At 51.2% G+C, this 27,163-nt stretch overlaps 1 protein-coding gene across 3 annotated transcripts; it reads right to left on the reverse strand.

Moving 5' to 3' along the window:
- Nucleotides 1-17,626: 17,626 nt before the first annotated feature.
- Nucleotides 17,627-24,975, reverse strand: BAK1 (BCL2 antagonist/killer 1). 3 transcript variants are annotated; one of them, XM_025382766.1, is made up of 7 exons: nucleotides 24,708-24,939; nucleotides 22,504-22,613; nucleotides 22,241-22,341; nucleotides 20,854-20,989; nucleotides 20,359-20,502; nucleotides 19,110-19,290; nucleotides 17,631-18,983 (listed from the first exon to the last, which is right to left on the reverse strand). In XM_025382766.1, the coding sequence occupies exons 3-7, from the start codon at nucleotides 22,308-22,310 to the stop codon at nucleotides 18,879-18,881; spliced, it is 636 nt and encodes a 211-aa protein (XP_025238551.1). In that variant the 5' UTR covers nucleotides 22,311-22,341; nucleotides 22,504-22,613; nucleotides 24,708-24,939; the 3' UTR covers nucleotides 17,631-18,878. The 3 variants fall into 3 exon arrangements, with proteins under 3 accessions (XP_025238550.1, XP_025238551.1, XP_025238552.1); XM_025382765.1 differs by lacking the exon at nucleotides 22,504-22,613 and having other exon boundaries at nucleotides 17,627-18,983; nucleotides 24,708-24,975; XM_025382767.1 differs by lacking the exon at nucleotides 22,504-22,613 and having other exon boundaries at nucleotides 20,854-20,927; nucleotides 24,708-24,951.
- Nucleotides 24,976-27,163: the final 2,188 nt, after the last annotated feature.

A 27,163-nucleotide genomic window follows, 5' to 3' on the forward strand; every position in this document is an offset into this window, starting at 1 on the left:
TAGGGAAACATTTGAGAACAGAAAGGACTATTTGAAGTTGCTCATGTTTAAATTTTTAAGTTAATTTCCTTCCTCCCTTCCTTCCCTTCCTTCCTTTCTTCTTTCCCTCCTTTCCTCCCTCCCTCCCTCCCTCTCTCCCTTCCTTCCTTCCTTCCTGTTTTTCTTTTCCTTTCTTTTCCTCTTTTTTTTTTTTGAGACGGAGTCTCAAAAGTACTGGGATTACAGGCTTGCACCACTGCCCCTAGCCTAAATCAATTTTCAGTTAATATTATAAGCTTAAAAACAGATCTTCGGCCGGGCGTGGTGGCTCACGCCTGTAATCCCAGCACTTTGGGAGGCCGAGGCAGGCGGATCACGAGGTCAGGAGATCGAGACTATCCTGGCTACCACGGTGAACCCCGAAACCCCGTCTCTACTAAAAATACAAAAAATTAGCTGTGCATGGGGGCGGGTGCCTGTAGTCCCAGCTATTCGGGAGGCTGAGGCAGGAGAATGGCGTAAGTAAACCCGGGAGGCGGAGCTTGCAGTGAGCTGAGATTGCGCCACTCCACTCCAGCCTGGGCGACAGAGCAAGACTCCGTCTCAAACAAACAAACAAACAAAAAAACAGATCTTCTTACGTTTTTAAATTTAACTTCCATATCCCGACACTCTATTTAGAAATCTTTCAGGTTGTGGATAAAAATAAGAGTAATAACTTGTTCTTTGATTAATACACAATTAGCCCATGGGCTTGACATATTTAATTTGCTTGAACATTACTCATAGCATTTATAAACTTAGTTAATTAAATTCTCTTAAATATTTAAACTACATTTACAAATTTAATACACTTGATTTTTTTCCCAAGCACTTCAAATTCCTCATAGGGCAGATTTACAAGTCAAACAAGAAGAAATTCTTAAGCATGTAAATAATTACATAAACCTAATAATTCAGACTGTCAAATGTGGCAAATCAAGTTATCTTAAAGATTCCAGGCCGGGGATAGTGGCTCACGCCTGTAATCCCAGCACTTTGGGAGTCCCAGGCAGGCGAATGACGAGGTCAAGAAATTGAGACCATCCTGACCAACATGGTAAAACCCTGTCTCTACTGAAAATACAAAAATTAGCTGGGTGTGGTGGTGCGTTCCTGTAGTCCCAGCTACTCAGGAGGCTGAAGCAGGAGAATCGCTTGAACCTGGAGGCGGAGGTTGCAGTGAGCCGAGATCACGCCACTGCACTCCAGTCTGGCGACAGAGCAAGACTCGTCTCAAAACAGCAAAACAAAACAAAACAAAACAAACACACACACAGAGAATATCTCAGTCTTCCAAAGCCTCTTTTCTAAACTTTACATTAAAAAAGTAACATTATGGGCTGGGCACGGTGACTCATGCCTGTAATCCCAGCACTTTCAGAGGCTGAGGCAGGTGGATCACAAGGTCATAAGTTCAAGACCAGCCTGGCCAAGATGGTGAAACCCCATCTCTACCAATACAAAAATTAGCCGGGCGTGGTGGCAGGCTCCTGTAATCCCAGCTACTTGGGAGGCTGAGGCAGGAGAATTGCTTGAACCCAGTAGGCAGAGGTTGCAGTGAGCTGAGACCTCGCCATTGTACTCCAGCCTGGGCAACAAAGCGAGACTCCGCCTCAAAAGAAAAAAAAAAAGTAACATTATGCTGGGCTCAGGGCTGTTTGCCTATAGTCCCAGCTTAAAAAAAAAAAAATCTTGTGGTTTTGTTTTCTATTTTCCTTCCCAAAGTAATAAAGTACTTTCAGTTCATATTTTTCTTGCCGTAATTCTACTATGATCTTATTGATTTGCCGCTACAACTAAAAAGAAGTCTGAAAATTACATAAATGAATTTTAAAATTACTTCCCCCCTTAGAGACAGGATCTCCTTTTGTTGCCCCAGCTGGAGTGAAGCGACAGGATCATAGCTCAGTGTAACCTTGAACTCCTGGACTATAGGGGTTCCTCCCACCTCGGCCTCCCAAGTAGCTAGTACTACAGGAGTGCACCATCATGCTTGGCTAATTAAAAAAAATTTTTTTTTTGTAAAGATGGGGTCTCACTATGTTGCCAAGGCTGGTCTCAAACTCCTAGCCTCAAGGGATCCTCCCACCTTGGCCTCCCAAAGTGCTGGGATTAGGCCGGGCGCGGTGGCTCAAGCCTGTAATCCCAGCACTTTGGGAGGCCGAGACGGGCGGATCACGAGGTCAGGAGATCGAGACCATCCTGGCGAACACGGTGAAACCCCGTCTCAACTAAAAAAACACAAAAAACACTAGCCGGGCGAGGTGGCGGGCGCCTGTAGTCCCAGCTACTGGGGAGGCTGAGGCAGGAGAATGGCGTAAACCCGGGAGGCGGAGCTTGCAGTGAGCTGAGATCCGGCCACTGCACTCCAGCCTGGGCGACAGAGCCAGACTCCATCTCAAAAAAAAAAAAAAAACAAAACAAAGTGCTGGGATTACAGGTGTGACCCACTGACCTCAGCCTAGTTTACATTTAGAAATTTACATTTCTAAAAAAAGAAAAAAAAAGAATCTCAGAGTCTCTTCTTAGAAAGTGGGAGAAGGGGCTGGACGCGGTGGCTCACGCCTGTAATCCCAGCACTTTGGGAGGCCGGAGCAGGTGGATCACCTGAGGTCAGGTGTTTGAGACCAGCCTGGTCCAACATGGTGAAACCCTGTCTCTACCAAAAATACAAAAATCAGCCAGGTTTAGTGGCACATGCCTGTAATCCCAGCTACTCGGGAGACTGAGGCAGGGGAATTGCTTGAACCTGGGAGGCAGAGGTTGCAGTGAGCCAAGGTAGTGTCACTGCACTCCAGCCTGGGCAACAGAGCAAGACTCCATCTCAAAAAAAAAAAAAAAAAAAGAAAGAAAGACAAAGAAAAGAAAAGAAAGTGGGAGAAGGGAGGCGTTTTTTTGTTGTTGTTGCTGTTGTTTTTGTTTTTAAGGCAGAGTCTCCCTCTGTTGCCTAGGCTGTAGTGCAGTGTCACAGTCTCAGCTCACTGCAACCTCCACCTCCCGGGTTTAAGCGATTCTTTCTCCTGCCTCAGCCTCCAGAGTAACTGGGATTACATGCGTCCACCACCACACCCAGCTAATTTGTGTATTTTTAGTAGAGATGGGGTTTCACCATGCTGACCAGGCTGGTCTCAAACTCCTGACCTCAAGTGATCCACCCACCTTGGCCTCCCAAAGTGTGGGATTACAGGCATGAGCCACTGTGCCCAGCTGGGAAGGGAGGCATATCTGAGAGGGAGTTTCATGAAAAGGAAGAAAAATGTCTTCAGAAAGACACCCTCTCCTTGCTCTGATTCCTCCACACCACAGTAGGGTTTTGCTTTACTGTTTCCTGCCTTTTTTTTTTTAGACGGAGTTTCGCTCTTGTCGCCTAGGCTGGAGGAGTTTCGCTTTTGTCGCCCAGGCTAGAGTGCAATGGCACAAACTTGGCTCACCGTAACCTCCACCTCCCAAGTTCAAGTGATTCTCCTGCCTCAGCCTCCAAGTGGCTGGGATTACAGGTATGTGTCACCATGCCCAGCTAATTTTGTATTTTTAGTAGAGATGGGGGTTTCTCCATGTTGGTCAGGCTGGTCTCGAACTCCCGACCTCAGGTGATTTGCCTGCCTTGACCTCTTAAAGCGCTGGGATTACAGGCCACCACGGGAAGCCAGGCCCGTTTCCTGCTTTCAAAAATAGAAATAATGTGTACAACAGTCTCTTTTGTTTAAAGGATATGTTAAGGAGTATAAGAAAAACTTAAATAATCATTTATTTAAGCATTTTTTTATTTATTTGTTTTTGAAATAGAGTCTCAGACAGGCGCAGTGGCTTATGCCTATAATCCCAGCACTTTGAGAGGCTGAGGCAGGTGGATCACAAGGTCAGGAGTTCGAGACCAGCCTGGCCAAAATGGTGAAACCCTGTCTCTACGAAAAATACAAAAATTAGCTGGGCATGGTGGCGGTCTTCTGTAATCCCAGCTACTCAGGAGGCTGAGGCAGGAGAATTGCTCGAAACCAGAAAGCGGATGTTGCAGCGAACCAAGATTGCTGCCACTGCACTCCAGCCTGGGCAACACGAGAGAAACTCTGTGTCAAAAAAAAAAAAAAAAAAAGAAATAGAGTCTCACTTTGTCATCCAGGCTGGAGTGCAGTGGTACTGCCTCCCTGACTCAACCAATCCTCCTACCTCAGCCTCCTGAGTAGCTAGGAACACAGGTATGTGCCACCATGCCTGGCTAATTTGTGTGTGTGTGTGTGTGTGTGTGTACATACATATATATTTGTTATACATATATATTTGGTAGAGACATGAGTTTCACCATGTTGGCCAGGCTGGTCTCAAACTCCTGACCTCAAGTGACCTGCCCACCTCGGCTTCCCAAAGTGCTGGGATTACAGGCGCAATCACCATGCCCAGCCCATTATTTCTATTTATTTTTTATTTTTATTAAATTTTTTTTCTGACTCTGCTCAGAAAGAATGCTAGCAGGTTTGGTGCTAGCAGATGGCTAAACATGTGCTTTCGTGTTTGCACTTGTCTGCACTTCCTCTCCTGCTTGCCTGCAATTGTCATGAAAACATGCTCAGTCTAACCTGAGTCATATCTGGGCCAGCTAGCTGGAGGGATGTGAGAGAGACACATGGAGGGAACCCCAGCTGCGCAGCGGTGGCCATCCTATACCAGCCAGGTCCCAGGGAGTCCTCAACCACCTGATTAAAGATGCATGAGCACGGCCAGGCACGGTGGCTCATGCCTGTAATCTCAGCACTTTGGAAGGCCAAGGTGGGTGGATCACCTGAGGTTCAAGAGCAGCCTGACCAACATGGGGAAACCCTGTCTCTACTAAAAATACAAAATTAGCCACATCTGGTGGCTGTAATCTCAGCTACTTGGGAGGCTGAGGCAGGAGAATTGCTTGAACCCAGGAGGCAAAGGTTGCAGCGAGCCGAGATCACACCATTGCACTCCAGCCTGGGCAACAAGAGCAAAACTCCGTCTCAAAAAGAGAAAAAAAAAAGATACATGAGCAAGCACAGTCAGCAGAACTGCTCATTTGACATTGGCTGGGGGAAATCATGAATGGTTGTTTTAGACCATTGTAATTGCCCACCTGGGTTCTTCCTGCCTGCTGCCCAGAAAAGCCAAACACTGAGAACACCAGGAATTGCAGTAGAGAAAGTTTAAGAATCACAGGACCAGCCAAGCTGAAGGATGGAAGATGTCTCTCAAATCTGCTTCCCTGAGAATTTGGAATCCAGAGATTTGTAAGGATAGTTTGGTGGGGAGGGGGCTAGGGAATGGGAAATGCTGATTGGTTGGATTGGGAATAAAGTCATAGGGGGTCAAAGCTGTCGTCTTGTGCTGAGTCAGTTCCTATGGGGGTCAGAGACCTACTGTGTCAGTTTATTGGTAAAGGTTACTGGTTTGGGCGGTGTCAGCTGGTCCATCAGAATGCAGGGTCTGAAAAACACCTCAAGCACTAGTCCTAGGATTTACAATAGTAACATTATCTATAGGAGCAATTGAGAAAGTTACAAACCTTGTAACCTCTGGCTGCGTGACTCCCAAACCATAATCTAACCTTGTGCTCAATTTTTTTTTACAAAGGCAATTTCAAGCGTGGGAAACATGATGAAACCCTGTCTCTACAAAATATACACAAATTAGCCAGGGGTGATGGCGCCTGGGACCTGTGGTCCTAGCTACCGGGGAGGCTGAGACAGGAGGATCGCTTGAGCCTCAGAGGCAGAGGTTGCAGTGAGCCAAGATAATGCCACTGAAACTCCAGCCTGGGCGACAGAATGAGACCCGGTCTCAAAAACAACATCAGTGGCTGGGCACGGTGGCTTACACCTGTAATCCCAGCACTTTGGGAGGCCAAAGTGGGCGAATTGCCTGAGCTCAGGAGTTTGAGACTACCCTGAGCGACATGGGGAAACCCTGTCTCTAATAAAATACAAAAAATTAGCCATGCATGGTGGCAGCTCATGCCTGTAATCCCAACTACTCAGGAGGCTGAGGTAGGAGAATCACTTGAACCCAGGGGACGGAGGTTGTGGTGAGCCGAGATCGTGCCATTGCACACTTCAGCCTGGTCAATAAGAGCACAACTCTGTCAAGAAAGAAAGAAAGAAAGAAGGAAGGAAGGAGGGAGGGAGGGAGGGAAGGAAGGAAGGAAGGAGGGAAGGAAGAAGAAATTATACCAAACGAACTTGCAGATTTGAGCAAAGAAATCTCCAAGCAGAATGTTGAAAGTGTCAGTTGGCTTTTACTATCTGTGTTTGATAAAGTTTTCTTTCTTTCTTTCTTTCTTCTTTTGACACAGTCTTGCTCTGTTGCCCGGGCTGGAGTGCAGTGGCGCGATCTCGGCTCAGTGTAACCTCTGCCTCTCGTGTTCAAGTGATTCTCCTGCCACAGCTTCCCGAGTAGCTGGGATTACAGGTACCTGCCACCACGCCCAGTTAATTTTTGTATTTTTTTAGTAGAGACAGGGTTCCACCATGTTGGCCAGGCTGGTCTCAAACTCCTGACCTCAGGTGATCCACCCTCTTGGGCCTCCCAAAATGCTGGGATTACAGGCATGAGCCACCACATCTGGCCCTTGATAAAGTTTTCTAAGCTGGATGCATGGCTCATGCCTGTAATCCCAACACTTATGGAGGCCAAGGCAGGAGGATCCTTTGAGGCTAGGAGTTCGAGACTAGCCTGGCCCACATAGATAGCTCTCATCTCTACAAAAAATTTTAAAAATTAGCCAGGCATGCTGGCAGCTTCCTGTGGTTCCAGCTACTCCAGAGGCTGAGGTGGGAGGATTACTTGAGCCTGGGAGGTCAAGGCTGCAGTGAACCATGATCATGCCACTGTACTCCAGCCTGGGTGACCCTGTCTCAAAAAAAATTTTTATAAGAGATGAGCTAAAGAGATGAACTAGTCAATTTGTGAGCTGAATTCAGAGGAAATGTGGAGGGTGCAGCATTTTCTGGGTTGGAAAAGTAAAATTTTTTCTCTGCTGGGCCTGGTAATTCACACCTGTAATCCCAGCACTTTGGGAGGCTGAGGCAGGCAGATAACTTGAGGTCAGGAGTTCGAGAACAGCCTGGCCAACATGATGAAACCCTGTCTCTATTAAAAATACAAAAATCAGCTGGGTGTGGTGGCACGTGCCTGTAGTCCCAGCTACTCAGAAGGTTGAGGTAGGATAATCACTTGAACCTGGGAAGTGGAGGTTACAGTGAGCTGGGATCTTGCCAGTGTACTTCAGCCTGGGTGACAGAGCAAGACTCCGTCTCAAGAGAAAATTTATTTTTCATTTCTAGCCTCTTAGCCCAGTCAAAGATTATCAGAGTAAGAAATGCGTTCTAGGGCACGGCTGAGGACTGTTAAATCCTCTGGGAAAATCAAGACAACGCCTAGTAGACCCTCTGATTGACAAAACGACTTCTGTGAATTTTTTTTTTTTTTTTTTTTTTTTGAGACGGAGTCTCGCTCTGTAGCCCAGGCTGGAGTGCAGTGGCCGGATCTCAGCTCACTGCAAGCTCCGCCTCCCGGGTTTACTCCATTCTCCTGCCTCAGCCTCCCGAGTAGCTGGGACTACAGGCGCCCGCCACCTCGCCCGGCTAGTTTTTTATGTATTTTTAGTAGAGACGGGGTTTCACCGTGTTCGCCAGGATGGTCTCGATCTCCTGACCTTGTGATCCGCCCGTCTCGGCCTCCCAAAGTGCTGGGATTACAGGCTTGAGCCACCGCGCCCGGCCGACTTCTGTGAATTTTAAAGGCACGACTCCCACAGCACCCTCACACAATTAGTTGATAGCCAGTTAGTGGAGACTAAGTCAACAAAGAAACATATCTCGAGAAAATGTGGGGTGTGGTTCTTGATGCATAAGGTAGACTCTAATCATACAGATATAATTAAAACTCCAAAGTTTTTAAGGATATTACACCCACAACCGCACTGCTAATCTAGACACAAAGGGACTGAGACTGTTCAAACTGTACAAAGACCTCTGGGCTGCCTACTTTCCATCAGGAGGAAACAAGCTGAGAAAGCATTTCAGCCACCATCAAAGGCTGCCTCAGCCGGGCAAGGTGGCTCACGCCTGTAATCCCAGCATTTGGGAGGCCGAGGCGGGGTGGATCACCTGAGGTCAGGAGTTCGAGACCAGCCTGACCAACATGGTGAAAATACTAAAAATACAAAATTAGCTGGGCATGGTGGTGGGCGCCTGTAATCTCAGCTACTTGGGAGGCTGAGGCAGGAGAATCACTTGAACCTGGGAGGTGGAGACTGCAGTGAGCTGAGATTGCGCCATTGCACTCCAGCCTGGGCAACAAAGCAAGGCTCCGTCTCAAAAACAACAAAAAAAGTACCACATCTAGACCTGATATAGATCACAAGATCCTGGACTTTCAGCCTAATGTCAGGATTGGATGAGTCTTTTGGGGGTCCTGCAACAGGGAATGAGCATATTTTGCATATAGAGAAAACATAAGTAATTGTGTCTACAGAGGCCAGGTGAGGTGGCTCATGCCTATAATCCCAGCACTTTGCAAGATGGAGGCAGGAGGATCGCTTGAGGCCAGGAGTTTGAGACCAGCCTGGGCAACATTTTATAGAGAACTTTGTCTCTACAAAAGATTTAAATAAAAAATTAGCTGGGCGTGGTGGCACCCACTTGTGGTCCCAGCTACTCAGGCGGCTGAAGTGGAAGGATCACTTGAACCCAGGAGTTCGAGGCTGCAGTAAGCTGTGATGCTGCCATGGCACTCCAGCCTGGGCAACAGAGTGAGACTCTGTCTCGGAAAACAAAAACAAAAACAAAAAAACCTGTGGCCAGAGGCAGACTGTGGTACATTGATTGCATCGGTGGCTCCAAGTCTTCACCCCTCCCTGTCTCCACACACTCTTTGCCCAGTGAATTTGCAATTTCTTTCAAAATAGAAGCAGAGTCTATTTCCCTGCCCTCTTGAAGAATCTGAGCTTGGCCATGTGACTTGCTTTAGTCAGTATGATGTCGGCTGACCTGACACATGTAGAGGTTTGAAAAACTGGCCGGGCGCAGTAGTTCATGTCTATAATCTCAGCACTTTGGGAGGCCGAGGTGGGCGGATCACCTGAGGTCGGGAGTTGGAGACCAGCCTGACCAACATGGAGAAACCCCGTCTCTACTAAAAATACAAAAAAATTAGCCAGGCATGGTGGCGCATGCTGGTAATCCCAGCAACTCGGGAGGCTGAGGCAAAAGATTCGTTTGAACCCGGAAGGTGGAGGTCGCGGTGAACCGAGATCGCGCCACTGTACTCCAGCCTGGGCAACAAGAGCGAAACTGTCTCAAAAAAAGAAAAAGAAAAACTCCCTGTGTTTCTGCTTCTTCTCTTGCTTCTCTGTGATCACCATGAGAACACACCCGAAACATTCCCAGGTTGACCTGCTGAAGGGACGTGAAAGACACATGGAAGAAAGCTGACTTGTTCCAGCTGAGTTTATCCTAAACAACCCTCAGCTGACTGCAAAGGTTTTTTTCCGGACAGTGTCTTGTCTTATTATTTTATTTTATTTTATTTTATTTTTCTTTCTTTGTTTTCTTTTCTTTTTCTTTTTCTTTTTTTTTTTTTTTTTGAGACAGGGTCTCACTCCGTTGCCCAGGCTGGAGTGCAATGGCTGGATCGCAACTCACTGCAGCCTCAACCTCCCACGCTCACTCAAGTGAACCTTCCACCTCAGCCTCCAAGTAGCTGGGATTCGGAGCCACCACCCTGCACAGCTAAACTTCATTTTCTTTATCTGCTAAATGGGCATACTGCAAACACTTGTGAAAATTAAATAAGGTAAAATAAATAAAGAGTATAGTGCAGTAGCAGGCACACATAGTAAAAAATAAAGTGCCTAAATATTTTCTTTTTCCTTCTTTTTTTTCCGAAACAGGGTCTTACTCTGTCACCCAGGCTGGAGTGCAGTGGTGCGATCATGACTCACTTCAACCTCTGCTTCCTGGGTTCAAGCAATCCTCCCACCTCCACCTCTTGAGTAGCTAGGACCTCAGGCGCGTGCCACCACACCGTGCAAATTTTTTTTGTTTGTTTGTTTTGAGATGGAGCCTCACTCTGTCACCCAGGCTGGAGTGTAGTGATGCGATCTCAGCTCACTGGGTTCAAGCGATTCTCCTGCCTCAGCCTCTCAAGTAGCTGGGATTACAGGCATGCGCCACCACACCCAGCTAATTTTGTATTTTTAGTAGAGACGGGGTTCCTCCATGTTGGCCAGGCTGGTCTTAAACTCCTAACCTTAGGTGATCCGCCCACCTTGGCTTCCCAAAGTGCTGGGATTACAGGCGTCAGTCACCGTACCTGGCCTTCTTTTTCTTTTTCTTAGAGACAGGGTCTTGCTTTGTTGCCCAGTCTGGTCTCAAACTCCTGACCTCAAGCAATCCTCCCACCTCAGCCTCCCAAAGTGCTGGGATTATAGGTGTGAGCCACCACACCCAGACTTCAAAGTCATTTTTTTCTTGCAAGGTGGGGAAAGGGGAGCAAAACAACTGGTTAGTTAACATCAGATTTCTTCAGTTTCTTTAATCCTTTGTTTTTGTTTAAAGATTAAATCCTTTGTTTTTGTTTAAGGATTAAAACAGAGAGAACTTCATTATCATGTGATTAAAGATTTAAACTGATCTTTTTGAGAAATTGGCTGTTATTTCTCTCTCATTTTTCAGAAGGTCGGATAACAACTTGGTTTAGCATGGCTGACTCCATCTTGAGTTTAGTTCTATCTGTTTTGGCCTAGTGTGTTCCTTCTTCCTTTCCTTCCCTTCCTTTCCCTTTCCCTTTCCTTTCCTTCTCTCCCTCCCTCCTTCCCACCTTCCCCCCTTCCCCCCCTCCCTCCTTCCTTCCCCCTCCCTCCCTCCCTCCTTCCCCCCTTCTTCCCTTCATCCCTTCCTCCCTTCATCCCTTCCTTCCCTCCCTTCCTTCATTTGTCTCATTCTGTCCCCCAGGCTGGAGTGCAGTGGTGTAATCATGGCTTATTGCAGCCTTGAACTCCTGGGCTCAAGCCATCCTCCCCCTTAGTCCTAGCTAGGACTACAGGCTTGCGCCACCATGTTTGGCTAATTTTTTTTTTTTTTCGGTAGAGAAGGGGGGTCTCACTGTGTTGCCTAGGCTGATGGCTTTCTATAATTTTTATTTAATAAATGAAATGCTCTTTCCAACTCAACAAGGCCATTAACTGGCCAATGAGTAGATCAGATCCCAAGGACCATTGGTGGTGAGAAGGTGAGAGACAGACCCACAGGGAATTAGCATTGGATGTTAAGAAATGGGAAAGCACATTGAAACAGAAAGATGAGTGGGAGGAGATATTTCAGGTGAGAAGCAGATCCTGTAAAATGTCCTGTGGGTTGAGAGGAGGGGAGAGGTGGAAGGAGCTCGGGAGAGCTCAGAGTGGTGCCTGGACCATCTGGCTGTAGCAAAGGCAGGAGTCAGAAAAAAGTATGGAAAGCCACTGAGAAGGCCTTGAGTGCCTGCCTGAATATGTTGAGTTTGTTCAAGGAAAGATTTATGTGTCCCCTCCTCTGAAAAGCCTCCCTGGGTGCCCCCAGACCAGGCCAACCTGGCATATTTTTTCTGGGGCACCAAATTCCCTGCGTCCCATTCAGATAACTGCTTAATGCCTCCTCCTCTGTGGCTATGTAAGCTGCCTGAGGGCAGACCCTTCAACACACCTGTGCTCCCACCAGGGATGAGCAAGAAGGAGGTGAATGTAATGAATATCACGCACCTCATGGATTTTCAGTGGGGATCAAGACAATGTTTTGCGAAACCAGTTTGGTGGTGGTGGTGGTGTGCTGGGGACAATTTGAGCTGGGTGGGACCTAAGGCAGGGCCATGACCAAAAAATCTAGAAGTTGAAAATACACCCCACAGCCTTGGCAGTGGCAATGAGAAGGCAGAGATGGGGAGCTGAGGAGTGACCGTCTACAGGAGCGGCCTCTGACTCAGGGTGGCCATGAGCAGAGGGAGGCACAGCGGCTTTGGAGACTGGTGAGCGTCAAGGAAGAGAAATTCATGTGAGGCACGGACCTGCATCCTCCCTGCCCAACCCTGTGTGCTCCCTGCTCTCCCTCCTCTACCCTCTATAAGTTATTTTTCCCACTGGACAGCACCCTTCTGGGTCTCTCCATCGGGTACCTGGGTTTGAGACAAATTCCATATCGTGACACAGCCTGGGAATAGGCTTTATTGGTGGAAGAGAAAACAACAAATCAGCAAGAGAAGCAGTATGGGTTCCCTGACCCTCCTCTCTTCACACTTCCCACCCTGCAGGGGGCAGGGGTTTGGGACGAGGGTGGGGAGGGCCCCTGAGCCAGAGCAGCCGGGTGCTCTTCCAGTGTGCATTCCAGTGGGAGGGGCTTCCTGCCATCACGCCGTCTTTGTGTAGAGCTGGCATGAAAAAGCAACTTTGTCAGTGGAGGTACACCAGGCTGCTTGGCACCATGCAATCTAGATTTGGGGTGCCAGGCCCATTACCGGAGCGGTCTGAGAACACCAGCGTTTGAACATCCTAGGCCTGTGGACATCACAGTGTCTCCCACTGGTGGAGGGGGCTGGGGAGAGGGAGAAGCATGCATTGAATACTCCAAAGAATCCCCAGCCTGGTGAACTGAGCATGGATGTGCCCCCTCTAGCCAGGAGAAGGAAGGGCTATTCCTAGTTAGCCTATTCTGCAGGCCACCCAGAATGAAAGTCGTGTTAAGACACTCACCTGGCCGGGTGCAGTGGCTCATGCCTATAATCCTAGCACTTTGGGAAGCTGAGGGGCGGATCATTTGAGGTCAAGGGTTCGAGACCGGCCTGGCCAACATGACAAAACCCCGTTTCTACTAAAAATACAAAAATTTAGCCGGGAGTGGTGGCATGAGCCTGTAATCCCAGCTGAAGACTGAGGCAGGAGAATCGCTTGAACCCAGGAGGCAGAAGTTGTAGAGAACTGAGATTGTGCCACTGTACTCCAGCCTGGGCAACAGAGTGAGACTCCATCTCAAAAATAAATAAATAAGTAAATAAACAAACAAATAAATAAATAAATAAAGACACTCACCCATTCCACTAGGCATCACAACCAGGAGGATCCCCCATGCCCTTACTAGGCTAGCGCTCAGCTTTTAACCTGCCCACAGCCCTTCTCACACACAGCCTGGTAGTAGTGTTATTTAGGTACCTGCAAATCTGGTTTTTTTTTTGTTTTATTTTGTTTTGTTTTTTTAAGCAGACATGGTAACTGTCATCTAAGTGCCTCTTGTACTCTGATTCACAGCTTCCAAATTTCAGACACCAGACATGCCAAATTCATCTTGCCTTTCCTCAGTATGGCCCACCTGAGACTTTAGCAAGAAAATATTCACACTCTTGAGGAAGCCTAACCATCCACTGGAAATGAATTGGATAAGCTGCCCTCAGTGGTGTCAGAGGTCAGGTCAGAGCAGGTCAGGTTAGAACATGAGAAGGTTGGGCCGGGCGCGGTGGCTCAAGCCTGTAATCCCAGCACTTTGGGAGGCCGAGGCGGGTGGATCACGAGGTCAGGAGATCGAGACCATCCTGGCTAACACGGTGAAACCCCGTCTCTACTAAAAAATACAAAAAACTAGCCGGGCGAGGTGGCGGGCGCCTGTAGTCCCAGCTACTCGGGAGGCTGAGGCAGGAGAATGGCGTGAACCCAGGAGGCGGAGCTTGCAGTGAGCTGAGATCCGGCCACTGCACTCCAGCCTGGGTGGCAGAGCGAGACTCCATCTCAAAAAAAAAAAAAAAAAAAAAAAAAAAGAACATGAGAAGGTTGGTAAGCCCAGTCCCACACAGTCAACCATCACAAAAGTCTGTGCCATGAACTTCACAGAGTAGGTTCGCCTCAAGGTTCAGTGGAGCCTTCAGTGTGTCCTTAGCCAAAGCTGTTTGGAACAAATTGTGACATTGGACACCAGGAATGATTTCAAGATTGCAAAGGAAGAGCTGAGATAAATGGAGCTAAGAGATGTATTGATTCATTCTTTGATTCCAACAACCGATGCCCACTCACATGTTACTCACCAGATGCCACATACACACTTAGCCACATGCACGTTCACACTCTCACATGCATCCATTTGGTGCCTGCCCACGTCCACTGCCAAATTCCATACTCCAGGTAAAGGGAGATTGTGTGGTTTCAATCTCTTCGGCTATGAAGTGGCTTTTCCTAGAAAAGTCCAGTTTTTGCCTGCTAGTCCATCACCTGATCTTGGTAATGGGGGTGGGGTGCCCCTTCACTGGATCACTCAGACAATATGCCAGGGATCTGCTTCAATAGGCCAGATCATTACTTTTTGTTCTCTCTCTCTACTTTTTTTTTTTTTTGAGACAGAGTTTTGCTGTTGTTGCCCAGGCTGGAGTGCAATGGCACGATCTCAGCTCACTGCAACCTCCACCTCCCAAGTTCAAACGATTCTCCTGCCTCAGCCTCCCAAGTAGATGGAATTAGAGGCATGCACCACCATGCCCGGCTAATTTCTTGTATTTTTAGTAGAGACGGGGTTTCTCTATGTTGGCCAGGCTGATCTCAAACTCCTGACCTCAGGTGATCTGCCCGCCTCGGCCTCCCAAAGTGCTGGGATTACAGGAGTAGGTCACCACGCCCAGACTTTTTTTTTTTTTTTTTTGAGATGGAGTCTCACTCTGTTTTTCAGGCTGGAGGGCAGTGGTGCGATCTCAGGTCACTGCAACTTCCGCCTCCCAGGTTCAAGTGATTCTCCTGCCTCAGTCTCCCGAGCAGCTGGAATTACAGGTGCCCGCCACCACGCCCAGCTAATCTTTGTATTTTTAGTAGAGATGGGGTTTCACCATGTTGACCAGGTTGGTCTCAAACTCCTGACCTCGTGATCTGCCTGCCTTGGCCTCCCAAAGTGCTGGGATTACAGGCATGAGCCACCGTGCCTGGCCTGTTGTATTATTATCTAGTGAACTGAATCCCCTTTCCTCACATCTTACTTTTATATCCTAGGAGTCCAGTGCTCACTTTTAACGTGTCCAGCAACTGCTCAACACACCCCAGGAGAAGCTGGGTTTTGCTGATTCTGGTTCCTGACCTTTGGGCACCTCCAGCAACCTTCGATAACTCCCTTCTCTCTCTACACACACACACATACACACACATATGCATGCACACATACACACACACAAAAAAAATCATGATTATCTTTATCTGTTCAGCTCAGATAGAATTAAATCCACATTTGGGCCGGGCACGGTGGATCACGCCTGTAATCCTAGAACTTTGGGAGGCCAAGGTGGGCGGATCACGGGGTCAGGAGTTTGAGACCAGCCTGGCCAGAATGGTGAAACACCATCTCTACTAAAAATACAAAAAAAAAAAAAAAATTAGCCTGGCATGGTGGCACGTGCCTGTAGTCCCAACTACTCGGGAAGCTAAGGCAGGAGAATCGCTTGAACCTGGGAGGCAGAGGTTGTAGTGAGCCAAGATCACGCCACTGCACTCCAGCCTAGGTGACAGAGCAAGACTCTGTCTCAAAAAAAAAAAAAAAGAAAAAGAATTAAATCCACATTTTACAAGCATCTTACAAAATGGGGCCTCCCCATCTGAAGTGCATACAACTGGAGCAGGAGGGGCACATTTTTGTCACAGGTGAAAAAAACAAAACAAAAACAAAAAAAACAAAACTAGTGGATATGGTGGTTTAAGTTTAATGAATAAATGTAAATTTATTTTAATGCATTCAGGCGACTATGTCATAATAATTTGTTCAATATACTGAGTGATTTTAGGCTAAGGAAGGATTTTTTCAAACGAAAGGGTTTGGATGGACACACGGTGACTCTCTAATATATACTCTCCAGAAGAGGTAAAAACAAATACGTGAAGGTAAAGCGGCAGGATAGGGGTGGGGAGAATGTGAGGCTGTTGTGTGCAAGGAAGGGCGGGTATCCATACTGAAACTGCAGAACTAAGCAGGTGACAGCTGCACACCGCTCCTTTCCCTGGCCGGGCTGCTCCAGCTCAGTGACATCACAGACTGTGACGAACCCAGACGTATTTGGTGGAAACCAAGCCAGAATCTCAGAAGCAGCGCACAATTTGGATAGAAATGAGTTATTTTGGTTTCTCTTCCCTAATACCCGCAAAGCCCCTACACTCCCGTTATCCTCGCAGCCCCTGGCTGGCTGTGTCCGACCTAACAACTTCTCATCCCCTGGTTTCAGAACATCCTGGCAGCAGAATAGAGGGCGTTGGGGGGCGGGGCAGGCCAAAACTTTTTGGGCTGCCCCACCCATGCCTTTCCGGTTAGCGTTGCAACTCCTTAGACGAGTAGGCTAACCACAGCCCACCTGCCTTTCTTCCAGCGATGCAACGATCTGTTCGCCGGTCAATGCTACACGATGTTCAAAGCCCAGAGACTGGAGGGGGTGCGCCCCGGAGGCCCCGCCCAAAGAAGGGCACGCTTGCGTGCTCGCGGCGGCGGCGGCCATCTTGGACTCGGGCAACCGCCCACCGCTAGCGTCTATGGCATCGGTCCGGGGCGGAGGCGACCCTGCACTCTGGGCCCCCTAAAACTGTGCTCGCAAGCCCCACATTGTCCTCCTGCCTCCACGTAAAACTCGAGCCAGTATCCTGGTGGCAAGTCTTCACTACTTGGGTGACTGAGAAAGCACCCGTTTCCTTTTCTGTAAATAGTAGTTTGAGCACCCCCACTCCCGTCTCCATACCTATTATTTGGGCAGATGATGAACTCTCAGCATAAAGCCTGGCACACAGTACGTGTTCTATAAATGTTGTCTGTGAGCTTTTCCTGTACACTGCGGGGTGCCTGGTAGCAACCACCTTCCAGCCACCACTGCCTGCAGCGCCGCCTTCTCCCTTTTCCAAGATTGCATCTGTACTAGACTCTGAAGACCTTGTGGAGGGAAAAGGGGCTTGGCAAGCCCTCCCCAGAAGGGTGAAAGTAAAGCTCACGAGTTCTCTTGGACTTGCATGTGACCGTTCTGGAAGGGCGTCAGAAACACAGACCAGGGTGCCCAGGACTGGAAAGACTGTAGATTTTGGAACATTTCAACGCCCCCATGCTTGTTATTTTTATCACCCCTGGCTGCGTCCCCATAGGGACTCCCAAGCAGCATAAAACTAGAATGAAAGCCCTGCGTGTGTGCTGACTGTGGAGACATCATGAAGGGGGAGCTGGGACATTGTGTCCCAGGCAGAGCTAAATGTGGGGGAGAAGGGCCTTTTGGACCAGCGTGGGTGGTAACCCCAGGCTGGGAGAAGAATTCAGCCCAGGTCTGAGGTGGCCTGTGGGGGTCCTCAGATATGTGCAGCTGCTCTACCAGCTCCGTAGCTAAAGGATCTTCCAGATTCCCTAAAGGGTGGGAAACTGCATGAAACCCAGAGATGAAGGAAGTGCATGGGGAGGGGCCGAGGCTTTCCATCGGGCTGGGGGCTGCAGAACCATACTCAGACTTCTATGGGATTCTGGGGGCCTAGTGTGAGGTTTTTTCAGTAATAAGCCAGAAGCGTGCCAGGCACGCGCAGGTTCCCACAGTCTGGCCTGATGGAAAGAGGGGTAGCAGAGAATACAAAAACTACTAAGTCAGGGTGAGGGGATTGCACAGTTTATTTCCAAACACTCAGAGGATAGGGGGTGGCCTATGGGCTCCATCTGCCACCCCTCCCCGCATTTGGCTGAATCAAGAACTTCTCCCCCCTCTCCCACAAGACCCTAGGCTGTGCCCAGTAGAGAAGGCACTCTCACCCCCACCCTGAGGAGAGACCTAAACAGGTGACGAGCATGGAGGGTGAGGGGACAGAGTTCAAGTATTCACAGTTCCCCCATCTACACCCCTGGATTACACTGTGCCAGAGCCATGAGGGAGGATCCCACCTCTGGGATTCCTAGTGGTGTTGATAGTCCTCCCACTTAAAACCCTCTAGATGAACTCCCTACTCCTTTTCCCTGAAATAACAAACCAAGTCCTAAGCCCTGTAGTCTGGGCAAGGGGGGGCCTTAGCAGGCCACTCAACCAAGGCCCCCAGGGATGGGGGTGAGGTCCTTCACCTGTAGTGAATGGGTTGGGACAAGTGTCTATAAGGCGAGAGGAAGGGAGAGAACTGAGAGGACCTTGAGAGGCAGGCTTGGAGGCTTCTGACACCTAAGTTCAGACAGCTCTGGTCTGCGACTCCACCCCACCCCACACCCCAAGCCCAGAATCCCTGAGAGTCCAACTGCAAAGGCAGTATGGTCGGAGGGAGGAATGGGAGCAGGGGGAGAGTTGGGCAGGACCTTGGCCCCCCTCTCCTAGTAGGTCCTGCTCCTGGGACACACGATGCTTAGGGAGGGCCAGGACCAGGCTCAAGTCCCAGTCCCAGCTCTTAGGCTCTGATCTTCCATAACAGCTGAATCCTGGGGAACATAAGGTATACCCACCAACCGCCACACCCTAGACGTCCTGGCCTCAGGTAGAATGGTGGGAATAGCTCTCACAGGGTATTATAAAAAGCTAAAACCATGAAACACTTTCTGGGGAGAAGTGGCTCCCAGTCTCTTGCCTCCCCAAGTTATCAGTCTCCCCAGCTCCTAGCAGACAGGGCTAAGGAGGTCCCAGAGAGCCGAGGGAGGAGGCCACGGCCCCTGGGCCCAGAGAGGGCCCACTAGCACCATGCAACGTTGAGGCGCCTCTGCAGCCTGACTGGCCCCCACACAGGGGACCTCCGAAGCTGGAGTGCACACTTGCTAAAGCTTCTGTACTCTTGAGGGGGGACCCCTGCAAGGGAGCGGAGAAGGCAAAAACTTGGCTTAAGTCCAGGCAGGAGTCTGAGCTGGGACCCCAAAGGGCACCCTTGGGAGTCATGATTTGAAGAATCTTCGTACCACAAACTGGCCCAACAGAACCACACCCAGAACCACCAGCACGTTCAGGATGGGACCATTGCCCAAGTTCAGGGCTGCCACCTGCCGGGAGAAACAAGGTGGTCACAGAGAGGCTGGCAGAAAATACAGGCACCCAGGGAAGGGGCGGGGCCTGAGAGAGGGGCAGCCCCAACAGCAGGGAGGACATTGCAATCCTTGGATACTCACCCAGCCACCCCTCTGTGCAATCCACCGGGCAATGCAGTGATGCAGCATGAAGTCGACCACGAAGCGGGTCACCTGGCCCAGGAAGCCAGTCAGGCCGTGCTGGTAGACGTGTAGGGCCAGACGGTAGCCGAAGCCCAGAAGAGCCACCACACGGCCCCAGTTGATGCCACTCTCAAACAGGCTGTGGGTAGAGCATCCCATACCGTTGGTGGAGAGCCCCCAGGGAGCCCTTCAGCCTGCCTGGCCTCTCCCACCCCTCTCCCAGCTGAAAAACTAAATATAGCTTAGTTGTGAATTAAGGCCACAGAGGCTGCCCCAGCCTGGCCTGTATTTGGGAACAACCCGGGTCTCTGCGAAAGGAGAAAGCTCAGGGCCAGATGAGCTGGATGCCACTGCTGGGGTGTACGCTCAGGTGCAGTGGGGCACAGAGAGGGCAGAGGACAGAGCGAGTGGATGGAATCCGCGGGGAGATTACCTGTGGGTGTTGCTGCTGGCCTGGCAGCCCGAGAGACGGCAGAGAGAAAAGGACAGAGAAGATTAGGGTAGTTCCTGTCATCACAGTGGTATGAAGGCTGGCCTCTAAGTTCACGGGCTGGATATTTAAGCTCTGAGCACTAATTCTAAAATCCATCACTCCTACCTTCACCTCCCGCTTCAATCTACCCCGACACTGACCTTCCTAACTCTGGTGGTAGCAATGGCTAACACTTTGTAAGGAGGACACTGAGCTAGGCATATTTTCCCTATTTTACAAACCAGGAGACTAAGGGCTAGGAAGTTTCACAAAGGCAGAAGGGGCAAAGCTTGGATTTACACCCAAATATTTAGTGTCTTTAACCACTTGGATGCCAGATTATAGCAACTAGGAGCCATTTCTAGGACCTGGCAGAGGTTAGCACCCTTACCATCTTCAGTGTGATATGTGGTGTCAAATTGGAACCATGAAGGATAGCTGTGTCCCAGCTGGGCCGGGGAGCTGTGGGCGACATCCCCACCTCAGGCCCCCTCTAGAGTCCTGATCTAACCAGTCAAGTCCTTGGAGTCAGAGATCAAAAGAGCTGTGAGCTAATGCCCACAAGACGAGTCTGGGACCCCGAGAGAGAAAAACAGGGGGCCGAGACCACATGTGAGTTCACAGCAGACACTGGACACTGACAGAAGGCATCTCCCCATGCCAGGAGCGCATCATGCAGGCAGGGTATGGTGTGGTTGTGACAGGACAGAGGAGTGACTGGAGCCGGCAGGGTACCTGGAGGCAATCTTGGTGAAGTACTCATAGGCGTTCTCTGCCGTGGGCTGCAGCTGCTGCAGCATGGTCTGGAACTCTGAGTCATAGCGTCGGTTGATGTCGTCCCCGATGATGGCGAGCTGCCGTCCCACCTGCCCCATGGTGCTGTAGGAGCAGGAGGCAGGCAGGTGAGCGGGTAATCAGGCAGTCAGGGCCAGGCCTTGGCTCATGGCAGAGGGGGTCTGCCTGAGCTGTCCATGGCCCTGTGCACCCCTTCTTAGAGGTCCCCGACAATGTTCTAAGACATGAGTGTTGGCCTCTGGGACAAGGGGCAGGCATGGGCTAAAAAGGATACAAGGTCCTGGATCGGGGTGGGAGCCCAACATGAAAGAGGAGCAACCATGAGAGAAGGGCAAGACCCCTCAGGTCTCCCCAGCTCCCAGGACCTGCACAGAGACCCGTGCGAGCCACTGCCTCCCTGAAGATGTCCTTGTGGGCCCAGTGGTTGTAACTTACCTGCTAGGTTGCAGGGGCAAGGTGTCCATCTCTGGATCAGCAGGGGCAGCCGCCCCTTCAGCCTCCTGCTCCTGCTGATGGCGGTAAAAAACGTAGCTGCGGAAAACCTCCTCTGTGTCCCGGGCTACCTGCTCCTCTGAGGATCAAAGCTGGGAGTCAGGGAGAGAGGGCCGAACCCTGGCAGCCCCATGCCTTATAGAGGGTTCGCTCTTCCTAAGGCCATAGCTGTCCTCACCCATGGAAAGAAATATCCCAGACGGGCACAGTGGCTCACACCTATAATCCCAGCACTTTGGGAGGCTGAGGCGGGTAGATCACCTGAGGTCGGGAGTTCAAGACCAGCCTGACCAACATGGAGAAACCCGTCTCTACTAAAAATACAAAATTAGCCGGGCGTGGTGGCAGATGCCTGTAATCCCAGCTACTCAAGAGGCTGAGGCAGGAGAATCACTGGAACCCAGGAGGCGGAGGTTGCAGTGAGCCAAGATCGCGCCACTGCACTCTAGCCTAGGCAATAAGAGCGAAACTCTGTCTCAAAAAAAAAAAAAAAAGAAAGAAGGAAATATCCCTACTTCAGAGCCTTAGCCGCCCCTAGAACTTACGCTGTGTGGAGAGTTGTTCCAGCACTTGCACTGGGTCCTCACAGTAGCCCTGGGAGCAGGCAATCCCCAGATTGCAGGGGGAAAATGACACAGGGTGTCTAACGTGTGCAAGGTCATACAGCCAGAACAAGCCGGGGAGCTGGGACAGTCCCGGGCATTTGGGCTCTTGAGTCTACGTTAGTACATCTCAGCTCCGCAGCCCTTTGTGTGCAGGGAAATGTGGGAAACAAAATCTGAAAATTGTAGCCTCAACCCAGAAAAGTCACACAGGGAGATAGTGACAGACCTGGGAGCTGATTCCCAAGTCCAGGGAACAGCCCACCGTGGGGTGTGAGCTGGGGCTTCCCTGGCTGTCCCCTGGGAAGAAGGAAGGAGGGCAACCATCTTACTTCCTCCCCAAGTCACAATAATTGCGTTCCCTGTTGAGCAGACCTGACTGGGTGATTGGCCAGCTTACTTCCTTATTTCTCCAGCTGGAGGGATACGGCAGCCAGACCTCACTCTACTTCCTGCCTCCCTCGCCCCTGACCCCGCCCTCTGCTCCGGTGGCACTGTGCCCACCTTATACTCACTTCCTGGCCTCTCCCAACCTCCAGGCCCTCCCCAGTCCAGACTCCTCCCCCTCCCAGGCTTAACCTTGACAGCAGCTTCAGCCTCTGAGCCCGTGGGTTACCACCCACAGTGGGTGAACCGAGGTGAAGGAGCCTGCCTCTGAGTCTTGCTCCTTCCATCCTCATGACAGCACTCATGGTTATGGGATGGGTGAGGGGTAGGAAGACCCTTACCAGAAGCAGAGGGCAGGGCAGGCTCTCCGCATTCCTGCCTGGGAGGACCTGGGCCTTGTCCCGAAGCCATTTTTCAGGTCTCAGTGGAGGACGGGGTCAGCCTGCGGGGATGGGCGAGAAAAAGCAGAGATGGGGGTGAGCATGGACCTGTGACTGGGGACCCCAGACAGGTTGCCATGTCCACATAGGAGAGAGGGTTCCCCATTCCCAGAAAGGCCCTCAGTCCTCTGGGACTTTGGCCAGTCTGGTCTCAAACTCCTGACCTGTGAGTCTGCCCCTGCTTTCCAAAGTGCTGGGATTACGGGTGTGAGCCACTGTGCCTGGCTTCCCCTGGGACTTTTTATTCTCACTCCAGCATGGGTCCCAGTGAAGTCTGCTGGGAGGAAACAACTTCTGAGCACTTCACTGGTGACCCTTCGAGGGAGACAGGGTGAGAAGGTGAGGCAGCCGAGCACAGACTGAGGTATCTGCACCCTCGAGGAGAGTGGCTGCAGCAGTGCCCGCTGGCTCTCAAGCTCATACCACTCCTGGGGCAAGAGCCTGGGGGGTTCTAGCTGTTCCTGGGGCCTCCTGCAGCCCACCCAGCACATGCTTATTGCAAGCGAGCCACTGCCCAGCCAATGGCCCATGAAGGCTGCCCTCAGAGGCCCTACTTCCCTCTGGCTGGTCAGAACACACCTGTTTTTTAACTCTGGGCTGTTAGCCGCAAACATTTCCTGAGAGCCTAAGATATACTCTCCCACTTAGGAGCACTCTGGGTGTTGAACATTGAAAACTCACATGAACCCAGCAGGGTGAGCACCATCATACCCACTTTGCAGGCTGGAAAAGTGAGGCATAGAGGTGAGTGCCCGAGGTCACATCATTAGTGACGGAAAGTCGGGTTGTTTGTCTGAATCTCCATGAGTCCATGTACTCAACAAGCATTTAAGATTTCTTCTTGTTTGTGGACCTCAGAGGGTGTCCCTTCTCAGGGCAACTTTCCCTGTTTACCTCCTGCCTGTGCCTTCCTCACCCCTGCCTTGCAGTGACCGGAGGGAGCCCTCAGGATCAGGGCCTTCTTCGAAGCCCCACAACCTGCCTCGTATTCCCACCACACACCTGGTCTTCTGTCCCCAGCCAACTTTGCTCTTTGCCTGGTCCTGACCGCAGCACCAACGTGCTGTGACCCCTCATCAGGGCGTTTCCTGGATGTCAGCTGTTTCACTTTCAGTTTACACCCCTCCCAGAGCCCTATTTCCCCAGGCACCCTCCGGCCCTCAGAAGGAAAGCGCCCTCCTCCTATCTCAGAGGGAGGGGGTGTGCAGCCCCACCCTGGGCCAAGCACACAGCCCCACCCCCACCGCCCAGGGCCTGGGGACCTTCGCCCACCCTCCTTCCGCTAGGCCTGGGAGTGTTTTCGAAACTGCCCCAAGAGCTCTCGAGAAGGGGTGGAGGAGGACTGGACCACCTGTGCCCTCACCCAGCTCCCCACTCCTTGCTCTGCCAGACACGGACAGGGCGAAGGCAGACTCTCCTTTCCTCCCCCTCTAGGGGCAAGGCCTTGTTAAAACAGAACTTTGCAGCCGGGCACAGTGGCCCACGAGGTCAGGAGTTCAAGACCTGCCTGGCCAACACAATGAAACACCGTCTCTACTAAAAATACAAAAATTAGCTGGGCATGGTGGCGCACACCTGTAGTCCCAACTACTCGGGAGGCTGAGGCAGGAGAATCGGTTGAACCTGGGAGGCGGAGGTTGCAGTGAGCCGAAATCGCGCCACTGCACTCGACCCTGGGCAACAGAGTGAGACTCTGTCTCAAAAAACAAAAAATAAAACCCCCACCCCCCCGTAGCTCCTTAAATAAGATGGCCTTCCTTCTTCCCCAGTCTCCAGAACCCAGCACCCTCAGGACAGTAGGGCCAGAGGATGCTGACGGCACCCCCAACTCCCTCTACCAACAACCCAGGCTCCTGAGGGGAGCAGGTAGAGCCTCAGGACACCCCCCAAGGCCAGCAACCTATGCTGACTCAGGCCTAGCTCTGTCCCCCAATCCAAGTGGCCTAAATTCCCGGTGAGGGGAGCCACCCCCGACTTCCTGGGCTTGCTGGGCCCTGATGAATGTTCCCCAGGGATACATGCCTGGCCAGGCCCTGGACCCAGTCTAGGGATGTTGGGCAGCAGGAAGCGCTGAGAAAGTTCTCTCTCTGCCCTTGACCTTGGCTCTGACCTCCACCCCCATCTCCCAGACTGTTAAAGGACCCAGTTCTCACAGTTCTCCGGCATCCAGGGCTGGGGCAAGAGGGGAAGCTGTGAGGGGCAGCCAGAAGTAGGCTTGCCACGATCAGGTCCCCAGCCGGGAAGGTGGACCTGCCCAGGTAAGCCTTGAGCTTCCCCTTCCCCACCTGGCTCCTGGCAGGCTCCCTGCCCCACCCTGGGGCTGGGGCTGCTGAGATCTGGGAGGACGGGCAGGACCCTTCCAGCTTACCTGCCAGGATCCTGGCCCAACCCCGGGTGGCTCAGCAGGGCAGAGAGAGGTCCCGAGGGGCTGGCGGCTGCTGCTCCCAGGGGCTGAGTGGGAGCTCGGCTTCCAGGAACAGGCGTCAGTGCATTCCTGGCATCTGGATGTAGCCTTTGCTTGTCCCTGTGCGGCCTGAGGGACCCGCGAGACTCCAGTGATCATAGAGGTGCCAGCGGCAACCGGCTCCAATCAGCTCCCTCTAGAGGAAGTTGCTCTGTGGCCACCGGATGCAGACGCACAGGCCTGCAGCCCAGAGGGGTGATCTGGGTGGGCCAGGCCCAGGAGCAGCTCCCGCCCACTTTCCCCACCCCACCTCCCAGCCAGGCAGAGCGGCTGTCAGTGGCCCACTGCTTTTCCCATCCCTGATTCTCAATCCTTATCTTTGATCTTCTCCCCCATCTCTACATCAATCAATACCAATAAAAAACCCAAGGTGAGAAGTTTCTTAAGCACTGCTGCATGCCTGGCACTTTAGCAACTATTGTCTCGTTGGATCTTCTCAACAACTCTTGTAAGTGAGTGCTGTTGACAATACCCATTCAGATGAACAAACAGAGGCTCAGCTGGTTTAAGGTGCTCTCTAAAGGTCACTGAGCTGGGTTAATAATCAGTTCTGGGCCGGGCGTGGTGGCTCATGCCTGTAATCCCAGCACTTGGGGAGGCTGAGGCGGGCGGATCACTAGGTCAAGAGATTGAGACCATTCTGGCTAACAAAATCAGCTGGGCGTGGTGGGCGGGCGCCTGTAATCCCAGCTACTTAGAAGTCTGAGGCAGGAGAATCGCTTGAACCCGGGAGGCGGAGGTTGCCGTGAGCCAGGATCGCACCATTGGACTCTAGCCCGGGGGACGGTGCAAGACTCCATCTCAAAAAAAAAAAAAAAAAAAGTAATAATCAGTTCAGGCCGGGCGCAGTGGCTCAAGCCTGTAATCCCAACACTTTGGGAGGCCAAGACGGGCGGATCATGAGGTCAGGAGATCGAGACCATACTGGCTAACACAGTGAAACCCCGTCTCTACTAAAATACAAAAAAAATTAGCCGGGCGAGGTGGCGGGCGCCTGTACTCCCAGCTACTCGGGACGCTGAGGCAGGAGAATGGCGTGAACCCGGGAGGCGGGGCTTGCAGTGAGCTGAGATCCAGCCACTGCACTCCAGCCTGGGCAACAGAGCCAGACTCCGTCTCAAAAAAAAAAAAAAAAAAAAAATCAGTTCTGTAGTCGCGTTGGGGAATACTAATACTAAATTGAGATTCAACCCGCAATTCAGACCTGTGCACCATGCACCTTGGTGGTCTCTGGAGATCTGAAATCCTGAAGGTGATAGTGAAGTAAACGGAGATTAAAACTCAATAGAGGCCAGGCACGGTGGCTCACGCCTGTAATCCCAACACTTTGGAAGGCCGAGGTGGGAGGATTACTTGACCCCAGGAGTTCAAGACCAGCCTGGGCAACAAAGGGAGACCATGTCTCTACAGAAAAAAAAATTAAAAACTAGCTGGTTATGGTGGTTCACACCTGTGCGTGTGGTGGTCCCAGCTACCTAGGATACTGAGGCAGGAGGATCACCTGAGCTGCGGAAGTTGAGGCTGCAGTGAGCCATGTTTGCACCACTGCATTCCAGCCTGGGTGACAGAGCAAGACCCTGTCTCAACAACAACAACAAAAAAGGCAGCCAGCTGTGGTGTGTCACACCTATAATCCCATCACCCCTCCAGGCTGCCTATAATCCCATCCCAGCCATTTGGGAGGCCAAGGCAAGAGAATCGCTTGAGGCCAGGTGCAGAAGTTCCAGGCCAGCCTGGGCAACAGCAATACCCTGCTTATATGGAAAAAAAAAAAATTAGCAAAGCATGGTGGTGTATGCCTGTGGTCTTAACTACTGGGGAGGCTGAGGTGGGAGGATTGCTTGAGCCCAGGAGGTTGAGGCTGCAGTGAGCTGTGATCGTACCAGGGCAACAGAGGGAGAGTTCTGTCTAAAAAAAAAAAAAGGCCGGGCACGGCACGGTGGCTCACGCCTGTAATCCCAGCACCTTGGGAGCCCTAGGCAGGCAGATCACCTGAGGCCAGGAGTTCAAGACCAGCTTGCCCAACACAGCGAAACCCTGTCTCTTTTAAAAATACAAAAAAGGGGCCGGGCGCGGTGGCTCAAGCCTGTAATCCCAGCACTTTGGGAGGCCGAGACGGGCGGATCACGAGGTCAGGAGATCGAGACCATCCTGGCTAACACGGTGAAACCCCGTCTCTACTAAAAAATACAAAAAACTAGCCGGGCGAGGTGGCGGGCGCCTGTAGTCCCAGCTACTCGGGAGGCTGAGGCAGGAGAATGGCATAAACCCGGGAGGCGGAGCTTGCAGTGAGCTGAGATCCGGCCACTGTACTCCAGCCTGGGCGACAGAGCGAGACTCCGTTTCCAAAAAAAAAAAAA

The sequence above is a fragment of the Theropithecus gelada genome, chromosome 4 (assembly GCF_003255815.1).
Source record: "Theropithecus gelada isolate Dixy chromosome 4, Tgel_1.0, whole genome shotgun sequence".
Taxonomy (NCBI): Eukaryota; Metazoa; Chordata; class Mammalia; order Primates; family Cercopithecidae; genus Theropithecus; species Theropithecus gelada.

Coding starts and splice junctions, on each gene's coding strand:
- BAK1 (XM_025382765.1), bottom strand. CDS start 22,310: ATGGCTTCGGGACAAGGCCCAGGTCCTCCCAGGCAGGAATGCGGAGAG. Junction 20,990..22,240: donor TGCCCTGCCCTCTGCTTCTG/GTAAGGGTCTTC, acceptor TTTGATCCTCAG/AGGAGCAGGTAGCCCGGGAC. Junction 20,503..20,853: donor TTGCCCCTGCAACCTAGCAG/GTAAGTTACAAC, acceptor CTGCTCCTACAG/CACCATGGGGCAGGTGGGAC.